This window comes from Cibotium barometz, chromosome 16 (genome assembly GCF_041138505.1).
Source record: "Cibotium barometz isolate CiBa-2024 chromosome 16, ASM4113850v1, whole genome shotgun sequence".
Taxonomy (NCBI): Eukaryota; Viridiplantae; Streptophyta; class Polypodiopsida; order Cyatheales; family Cibotiaceae; genus Cibotium; species Cibotium barometz.
The window spans coordinates 49,888,645-49,899,627 of NC_141061.1; the positions used below are offsets into that span (position 1 = coordinate 49,888,645).

At 37.4% G+C, this 10,983-nt stretch overlaps 1 protein-coding gene across 1 annotated transcript; it reads left to right on the forward strand.

The window, feature by feature from the left end:
* Nucleotides 1-584: 584 nt before the first annotated feature.
* On the forward strand, nt 585-2,903 carry LOC147630704 (alpha-L-fucosidase 1-like). Its single transcript, XM_086810664.1, has 3 exons — nt 585-1,265; nt 1,398-1,637; nt 2,147-2,903. Exons 1-3 carry the CDS (start codon nt 709-711, stop codon nt 2,832-2,834), a joined length of 1,485 nt encoding a protein of 494 aa, XP_086666790.1. The 5' UTR covers nt 585-708; the 3' UTR covers nt 2,835-2,903.
* The last annotated feature ends 8,080 nt before the right edge of the window (nt 2,904-10,983 follow it).

Genomic DNA, 10,983 nt, shown 5'->3' on the forward strand with positions numbered 1-10,983 from the left:
AATCGGGCCATACTCGAGGAGCACACAATCCAAAAGTTCAACATTATCTTGAAGAAGAATCCAAAGATGATAATGTTGAACTTTATCATCTTTGGATTCTTCTTCAAGATAATGTTGAACTTTTGGATTGTGTGCTCCTCGAGTATGGCCCGATTGTGTTACATTGAGATCTAAACAATGAGCATGCGAGTGTGTTCTAATGTTGCAAAAGGTTCATCAAGTTAATGATTACACTATCCCTCCAGTGATCAGGCATTCTCATGTTATATTGGACGATTTGTTCTAACACAAAAGTGGACCACTCATTCTACCAAGTGCAAGGGGCTGATGCCAAAGTGCACGAAAAGGAAAACCTTTTTGGCATAAGGGGGGAGAAAGAGAGAGGTTGATGGGGGCAATGTTTGAAGAAAGTTTTGCCACTATACATGGAAACCTTTTACAAATTAAAAATGCAGGTAGTTTAAAGACAAGTCCACAATTTGAGGGGGGGCCTATGAACCCACCCTAAACATCCTTCGTAGTGGACAAATTATGAAGAAAAGTGAGTAAATGTCCCCTTCAAGCGAAAAGAGGTGGGTAGTACATCGTCTATATCAGCTTTCCATGGCGAAGAGACCCATGGTGAAGTTGATCACCATGGTCACAGTATCATTACAAAATACAAGAGGTGGTAGTACCGATTAGAGCATTCTCTATACTAGGCTTTCTATGGCGAAGAGTCCCATGGTAAAGTTGATCACCATGCTCACAGTATCCTTATATTGGCTATGGCTATGGCTACCACATGCTTCATGTGGGATGACCTCTCTTCCACCTCTTCCTTTGCTGCCTCTACCTTCTTTTTCTCAGCTGCAGTGGCAAAGGAGAGAGATGATCATGTTCTTCCACTTCGGCATTAACACCTTCACAAACTCGGAGTGGGGATCAGGCCATGAGGACCCCCACCTCTTCAACCCCTCCTCTCTCAACACACGCCAATGGGTCCAAGTGGCCAAGGCTGCCGGTGTTTCCCTTGTCATCCTAACTGCAAAACATCATGATGGCTTTTGCCTGTGGCCCTCTTCATACACTGGGTACTCCGTTAAGAACAGCCCTTGGAAGCATGGCCATGGAGATGTGGTGGCTGAGCTTTCCATAGCTGCCCAAGCGGAAGGTATTGACTTGGGCTTGTACCTCTCTCCTTGGGATAGACATGACCGTAGATATGGGCAAACTCAGCTCTACAATCAGTACTACATGGCCCAATTGCATGAGCTTCTTACAAGGTATAGCTGCATATTAAGGTGTCTTTGGATGCAGAGTGTGATTGAATGGTGTTTGCATAAGTGAGTGGTGATGAAGGCATTATAATGAAAGCCTTTCTAAGGTGGCTAATGTGTTGCAGTTATGATACGCAGATATGGAGCTATTTCAGAGGTTTGGTTTGACGGAGCAAAAGGCCAGGATGCTCCAAAGATGAACTACATGTTCAAGAGATGGTTTGCACTAGCCCATCAGCTCCAACCGAAGATTAACATTTTCTCGGATGCAGGGCCTGATGTGCGGTGGGTTGGCGATGAGAACGGTTCATGCGGCCTAACCTGCTGGTCCATGATGAACGCATCACATGCCAAAATCGGCGCTGGAGCCAATCCTCAGTAAGGTCACTCGATCATTAATCTTCTTCTTTAGCACTATCAGTTGAAAATAGGATTAGTACGTTGCGTATGCTTTCCCGTAGCTCGAGTGAGAAGTTTCAAGCCGACGCCCATTGTGGGTGGGGCAATTCTTCTCCGAAAACCAGCTGGGTTTGGCAGAGTTTTTAGTGGGTGAGCCTAATGGTGGCAAGACCCATAGTACCTGGGCTCTTTCGGGAGTTCTTGGTCGCTATCATGCCTAGTTAATGGTCTTCTGAGGTCATGCCTTAAGGAAGTAGCGAAACCGCTCTCACAACCGAGACGACAAAGCTAATGACAAAAGCGTTTCTCTGCTCGAGTCTCAGAGACGAGCGTGCTTGTCTCTGACCCCGGCTCGAAAAACAAAAACAAAACTCGAGTGAAGAGTAAAGCTATGCATCCAATCTTTTTAAGAAGTAATTATGGCAATGCATCGAATCAATTAAGAACTAATTATGTCCATTACGTGTTTTATTACTGCGATTAAACAGGTTATTAAACACGGGAGATTCTCACGGCGTGGATTGGGTACCCCCAGAGTGTGATGTTTCCATACGGCCAGGCTGGTTTTGGCATGAAGACGAGCGACCCAAAACACCACAACAGCTTCTTGAGCTCTACTACAACTCGGTGGGAAGAAACTGTGTCTTCTTACTGAACGTGCCACCCAACTCTAGTGGCTTGCTATCCTCACATGACAGTAAGTCCCTCCTAGCATTCAAACAAATAAGAGATTCCATATTTGGTTCCAACCTAGCCTCCAATTCCACTGCCCACATTCTTGCTAGTAGCTTTAGAGGCCCCCCCTTCAAGCCCCTCAACATTCTCAATGGCCACCCTAACAGTTACTGGGCGCCCACCCAAGGTCGGACACACTCCACCATCATGCTCACACTCAAACACCCCACCATGTTCAATGTTGTAGGGCTCAAAGAGCCCATTGGATTTGGGCAAAGGGTGGAAAAATATCGAGTCAAAGTAAAGGTAAAAAATAAATGGAGAATGTTTAGCTCTGGTACCACCATTGGGTACCAAAAATTAGACCGTGGTTGCATCGTAAAGGCGAGCCATGTTCAATTCGTAATAGAAAAAGCCCGTGCCGAACCACTCATCTCTTCCCTTTCTCTTCACCTTGATTTTTTTTCACCACCCCTTCGTTCTTGTTTCTCCTCATCATAGTGTGAAGGAACAACTAATGTAGCCCCTTTTAAAAGTATGATTATGTGGGTTCCTCACTTAGTCAAGTGTCTCATTTGTCAAGGTACCTCAAAATTGTCACCTTGAGGGTATTTAATCAAGGAGAAAGGTAGATTTTATGCCTTTTGTTTTTGCGTTTCGAAATAATGAATTCCCAACCTAACAGAGATCAAAATCTCAAGGAAGAACTAAGCATGCAATCTCAATTAAGCTTCTTGCAGTGCATGTTGCATGAAAGAAAAGTTTATCAATTACACTTGCTACACAACTTCTTAAATTAGAAAAATTTTAACGTAACGCCACTCAAGAGACCCTATTACATTGGGCTTTCAAGATATCTAGATTTGACATTAATCCATGCATACTTTTGGGTGATGTTTATTATATTTTTACACTAGGATAGTACAACATTGATGAACAATAAGGACCAACTATAAGTACCTTTGGAAAGAGCTAATATATATTCAAAGAATGAATTAAACATATAAAAGGGTGTCACTACTAAAGACCTAACATTCTTTGAGCTATAGCAAATGCACCTCGATGTGACTGACCATGGCAAAGTTGCAAATAGGAGTGGACTAATATTATCAAATTTATCGCTCTTCTTAAATGCTTAAATGTGTTGCATCAAAATTGCTTTGAGTCTTTGAACTCAATCCAACTTAATCTTCATTTAATTTTAGCTCTTTCCTTCCTTACAAGGAGAGAGATTAAATGGAAAAATATATTCTCAAAAGATAGAACTGACAATGAATACATCCAAGATTTTAAAAAAACCAAGTTCCAACCAAGAAAGTGAAGCACCTTTAGTCAATATTATTGCAAGACATATCATACTAAAAAAGGATGTTCAAAGGAAGAGGTATAAGCAATTAAGACACCTTTGCGTGGACCATACAAGCTAAGGTGGAAATATGCTTGTAGCACCCAGGTTCATATTTATATGTTGTCATATAATTCCCAAGATTTTAAAAAAACCAACCAAGAAAGTGGAGCACCTTTAGCCAATATTATTGCAAGACATATCATACTAAAAGAGGATGTTCAAAGGAAGAGGTATAAGCAATTAAGACTCCTTTGGGTGGACCATACAACCTAAGGTGGAAATATGCTTGTAGCACCCAGGTTCATATTTAAACGTTGTCATATAATTCCCAATTTGTTATTGAGGGGGGGGGAGTGTCAAATTATATTGTAATTGGCCTTTAATTTCATTCTCGAGCTTTTGGTTGTAAGAATGGTTGACATGTTATTGCCTCAGACTTATAGTGTTGGAGAAATTAGAAGAGACATATAGTAGGTGAAACTAGACTCCTATGATGAGTATGATGCAGTGAGAAGATATCAAAATCAACAAAATTTAGGAATAATTTTTGAGCAAACTAAAAGGCTATGGGTCTTTCTAAACATCATCTATAATGTGAACACTATGTAATGAAATAAACAACTTGAAAAGTTTCACTTGAATTAATTCAGAACACCCCAATCTATAAAGTTTGAGCATATAAAAGTTCCCCTTTCCAAGATGCTTTTCTCTTTTTGAATACGATTCTATAAAGTTTGAGCAAATAAAAGTAACCTTTTCAATAGTTTTTTCACTTACGAAACCCATTACGTATGTATATTTTTTCTAGGGAAGAGGACCCCTTGTGTTACACTTGACATTTTTGGTGACAAGGTTTTTGTTATACTTTATTGAACTAACCATCAATGGATGCTAGAGTGAAAAAAGAATGTTTTACGTGTTGAGTTTCTTTTGAAAAGAACACAATGCATCATCATGGGTGATCCAATGATATATTGTGACCCATTGTTTTTGAGTGACAATCGTGGGGATCTAATGATATATTTGACATATTCAGGCTAGGTGCCAGTAATTAATTAGTTCCCACAAGCAGGCACTAACTAATCAATAGCTTTACTTAAGGTTAAAACCTTAAGCTACTAAGGTTAAAACCTTAAGCATATCAAACACTCAACGTATCATCAACTCAGCGCACAGACATCATCACAATGTTCATCTCTCTCTCCGTTGTCTACAAGATCATCGCGCAGTGTAGATATCATTGCAGTGTTCATCACAAAAACATTAATGTAGCCTCTCTCTCTCTCTCTCTCTCTCTCTCTCTCTCTCTCTCTACAAGATCATCGCGCAGTGTAGATATCATTGCAGTGTTCATCACAAAAACATTAATGTAGCCTCTCTCTCTCTCTCTCTCTCTCTCTCTCTCTCTCTCTCTCTCTCTCTCTCTCTCTCTGTGGAAAATGTACGCACATGCTTTTCAAAGCCTCTCTCTGAACCTTCCAAAACGTTGAAATCTCTTAATCTTTTGAGACGCCTCCAGGCGGCATCCATGTCTAAGGTTTTGAACAATTTAAAAAAAGATATTCTCCCTAAGGTCCCATCATATCACTCCCTAAAGTTTCCTATACCCCCACTAATTAATTAAATTTGTAAAAAAACATTTGGGACCCATATTGTGATCCATTGTTTTATCACTCTTATCAAAACATAACAAAAGTATAGTTAGCCATTTATAAGCATCAAGTTAACATTGAACATCTCTAATTCCCAATGACCAAATGACTTGAAATCACCATGATGTAGTGAGTGAGAGAGAACATGCACATATACATGTGTGTGTGTGTGTGTGTGTGTGTGTGTGTGTGTGTGTGTGTGTGTGAGAGAGAGAGAGAGAGAGAGAGAGAGAGAGAGAGAGAGAGAGAGAGAGGATGTGGCCTTATAGATCATGTGATGGCATGTAGCAACGTTCAAAACCGATGAGGGATGTAGGTACCACATAATTCAAAGAAAAAGGTGTTCAATAAATTAGAAATTCGAGCGAGTTCTACACTAATAAGGCACCAAAATCATGCAATTAAATGATGTCCTCTCATGAAAAAAATTTCAAGTGTTATCCTTATTTTATTAAATGCCACGTCAGTGGCATTAAATTAATACACCTACAAATAAAGTTCTAAATATATAACACTATAAATAGGAAGTGTATGGGGGGGTCATCATTTCATTGCCTTAAATAGAAGAGGATATGGAAGGTCATCATTTCATTGACTTTTTCAAGCATTCATCATTACATACTATAATAAAACCTTAGAAAAATACTCGTATTCTTGAAAATCTCACATAATATATTTAATGGAAATACAAAAAAAAGGTGCCATATCCTTCTGTAAGGTCTTCTCATTTTGATTTTTCTTTTAAATCTTGTAAAAATAGAAAATCATGAGAAGATTTACAAGATTTTTGGTCTTCTATAAGGCAGATTGGCTAGTGCGATTTTTGCCCTCACACTTGAACTTGGGTGCTTTTCAGTCTCGACGGGGTAGATTGGCTAGTACGAGGGCCCTTATAAAGGCCATGATCCACCCGAGTTCAAGTCCCACTGTTGGTCGTATATGCCCTCGTGTTTCATTCTACCGACAGTAATACCTCTCTCTCCCATTGTGTGTAATAAAAGAGACTCCTTGCACTACCTTTCTGCCACCCCCACAAGTGGGGCGTAAAGGACATGATCCACTTGAGTTCAAGTCCCATCGTGTTGCATTCTAACGATGTTAATAGTCTCTCTCTAGCAAATTTGGAAAAAAGAAAAAGTGTGATGGATTTTAGTGACGTTAATACCTCTCTCTCTCTCTAGCAAATGGGAAAAAATGAAAAATTTCAACAGACTCCCTCACTTACTTTTAAAAGCGGAAATGAAAAGAGGAAAGGCAACTTTAGCAGATTTCTAATGTCTGTTTTTAAGCGGAAATTTCAGAACCGAAATAAGAAATCTAAAGCTGCGTGTGTGTAGAGCCTCTCTCTCTCTCTCTCTCTCTCTCTCTCTCTCTCTCTCTCTCCTTCTCCAGCCTCTGTATCGCACAGCAGGAACGCGATCATCTCCAACTCCATCTCTTTCTAGTCTCTCATGGGCATGGTCTAGTCGAATGGGGCGATGGCCTCTGTCGTTCTTATAGAATGCTTCAAAGTTGATGTACGCAGCTAAGCTTTAAGTTGGCATAGCTGTATGGGTTGATGGTATACGGGCGTGCTTTTCAGCTTTTTTGCCATCACTTGTACACAATGATTGTGACAAAAGCGGACAACATTTGGCGGGCGGCCAGATTTTTGTACACAATGATTGTGACAAAAGCGGACAACATTTGGCGGGCGGCCAGATTTAATCGTGTAGGTGAACTTGTGGTCCTTCAGCTACCCTCCGGACTTTGTAAATTCGGCCGGTCCTACATCAAGTAATTAAAATTTGTTATATATATATATATATAGTTTCTTAATATATATCTAAAAAAAGAATATGACAAGTTATTTTTAAAACTATTCATTATAGAATTAAAACTATTCATTATATATTATGGGCATGTACAAAGGGGAGACATCTTTGTGAATGGATAGATTCCAAGACAATTAACAAGAACCAGAAGTTCTTTATGTGGGTGGAAGTGGAGTCTGAACATTTGTCATGCATGAAGTGGAGGCATCTTTGCGAGAAGCACTAGTGAATGGATGGTTATGGACATGCACAAAGGGGACACATCTTTGCAAAGCACTAGTAAATGGATAGTTATGGACCTGTACAAAGGGGAGACATATTTGCAAAGAACAAGTAAATGGATAGTTATGGACCTGTACAAAGGGAAGACATTTTTGTGAAGCACTAATAAATGGATAGATTCCAACAATTGACAAACTAAAAGTTTTTTTACGTCCTTCAATCGCAAGTGGAAGTGGAGTCTAGATATTTACTAGGCATGCTTATTTTGGGCTTTCAAAAGACCACACTTAATGGAATCAATACTAATATAATGTTTTCTTTAAAAATTATATAATTTTTTTAGTTATATTAAAAAATAATTCATAGTATTCTTTTTAATTTGTTATGAATGTGTAAAAAGACATGTATGAATGGGAGAAAGCTTTGTGAAGGACTAACAATCACAAAAGATCACATGAATCAAAAGTTTGAGAAAGCTCCTTTGTCAAGCTAAAAATATGGATGTGTAAAAAGACATGTATGAATGGGAGAAAGCTTTGTGAAGGACTAGATTCCAACAAATCACAAAACATCACATGAATCAAAAGTTAAAGAATATGTAACCATACATGGGCTACACATAAACCAAAAGTTCAAGAAGGCTCCTTTCCATGTAACCATACCACGTGGGTTCACATGGGTTACACTTAGAAAGTTTTTTAATTCAAGTTTTTGAGGTAAATTTATAGAAACGTACTTACACAAGGGTTTTTTTTAATGGATTTGGGGAAAATAGGTTGTACGTATATATAGAAAAAGGGGTCATTTAAATACTCAAAATTCATAGATAAGGGGTTTTCAAAACACCCCTTGAATGCACGTGTTGATGTAGGTTTTCCTAGTAGTGTACTCCTTATGGTTCCTTTTTTATGTCCTTAAATTGGCAATGAAAATGGAGTCTTGATATTTGGGTATTCTTTTTGTGCCTTTTAAAACACCTTGATTAATGGAATCAATACAATAATGTTTGGTTTAAAGAAATAGAAACATTGTCATTTTCTTTTTTGAGTTAGATTTAAAAAACAATTTGTAACATCCATTATTTAATTATGGACATATATACAAATGGGAGAATGCAATGTGAAGGACTAGTAAATGGAAAGATTCCACAAAGTCTCAAATAATACATACACAAAAAGTTCAATAAAGGTGAAGCACATGCGTTAGAGAGAGACTGAAAGAAGGAGAGAGGGAATAAAGGAGATAAATAAAACTGAAACACAACACACACATGAGAGAGAAAATAAAGGAGGGAGAGGACATAATAAAGGAGAGGTAAAAAACACACATTAGAGAATAAGGATGAAGGAGGACACACATGACATAAGGGGTAAGCAAAGAAGAAAAGATCACATCATCTCTCTCTCAAACACACACACGCTTTTTTGTGAAAACACGCACACATTCACACTTAGTTCTTTTTGACGTTGAGGAACTCTAGTTTTTTTTTGGGTAATTTAAAGGCCTTAATACCAACCACATATGGTTTGGCTCTATCATAATCAATAGCATTGCCATACTACTCTGGCCGCATGCGATGGGCCACTCTGCACATGATCTCTTTGCAAATTTGTCATTAGAGAGATGTTAACTTGATCAACTTATAAGATGGGCCACTCTGCACATGATCTCTTTGCAAATTTCTCATAAGAGAGATGTTAACTTGATCAACTTATAAGATGGAATTATTGGTAAAATCACTCCCATTAAACCTTTTGTTAGCTTTTGTCATAATATATTTTTTACAAATGAAGCAAGGGTTATTGGAAGACTTATCTAAACCACAAATAAGGAAAAAAAATAAGGGCTAATCTTCTCCAATTGGCTATTTCTTGGGGTTTCCAAAATTGCCCGACATCTTAAAAAATTCACCCAAATTTTGGCCATTTTGAAGGATTTTAGAAAATATTTGCCCAATTTTGTACATTTAGGGTATTTTTTGAAAACATTTGCCCCATTTTCTATAACTTTAGAATTATAAAGGAGGAATAATCGCCAACCCACCTACACTTATATATTCATGGAGGCATCTTATTTTTACCCTTGACCACAAATAAATAAGTCATTGAGTAATAAGTTCAACTCCTTTCTAACATTTAGGTTGTTAAGGAAATAATCATGTGAGATTGCTCATGAGACAAGATCGATGATTTTGTGATAAAAAGTTCAAATTTGTAATATAATAATCCATGTGCATCATGTCTCATTATCTTTAGAAAATGACTCCAACTAAGACATATAGAATCAATAATTTCTTTTTTGTCACACAAGGTCACGAAGGAATATGAGATTGAGACCTTTATCTAACTCATTCTTAAGTATCACCCACATTGTGTAAAATATTTATCTTTAGAAAATGGCTCCAACAAAGACATATAGAGTCAATAATTACTTGCATATGATAAGGTCCTAAATGAATATGATTGAGCTCATTATTAAGTATCACCCACATTGTGTACAATACTTAAATCACATGTGACAACATGATTGGACTTAGGGAGTAAAGATATGTTATATTTCACAAGCATACATTGGCAGGAGGTGGGTTCCTCATGTTAAAAAAAATCTTTTTGAAAAAAAATATGTTGTTTCAATTTTGGATGAAAGCACCATGAAAAAGAAATATCACTCCAATTTCTATGACAAAGTAATAAAATATCCATAATGTAATGAAATATCATGCAAATTTCTATGAGAAGGTAGTGAAATATCCATAAAGTAGCAAAATTATCAATACGGTAGTGAAATATCCATAACGTAGCAAAATTATCATGCCACTTTCTATGAGAAGGTAATGAAATATCTATAATGTAATGAAATATCATGCCAATTTCTATTAACTAAGCTCACTAGATTGCCTTCAAGGCCTATGCCATTAGGAATGGGGCTGTGTCAAAGGGTTGTAGGAGATAAAATGATCCTTTGTTTGTTCTGGGAGCTCGGGGGTGCACTATTAAGAAATCCTATGTATTATGTGTGTTCAAGGACTATTTAAAAAAACCCCTTACACTTACATACTTTTGTGAATAAAATGACCCTTTTGTTTCATAAACTTACAGTTTGTTTTTTCAAAATTGGTTAAAAAACCCCCTCTTGTAAATGTAACTCTACAGAATTATTGAATTAATAAACCCTTCCTGATGAACTCACATGTTACACTTACATATTTTTAGGTGAAGTCCCCGAGTCTAGGAGTGCTTGTATTCTTTCACTCAACTCCATTTAGCTAGTTAGCATTGGATCTACAAAAATTTGTTGAAAAGCATGTTTTAAATCCTTAGCCTTGTACTCTAGTAAGCTAGTGGATAATAGATCTACACAATTCAATTAGAGACACACCAGCCTAGAATTCAAAAATGTGCCCCTCATAGGTGTGCGATGATAAGAATTGGTAAACAATACCATGTGTAACATGCCCATCTTCAAAATAATAATATATATCTATTTAAAAGATGATTTTACGATCTCTTTTACAGTGTAAAAATCATCAATTTTAATAACTGAGCTATTTCCACTTGGAATCTTAAAATTTTGAGTCCAAATTTGGAATATGTGTGTAATTTTATCATATCATA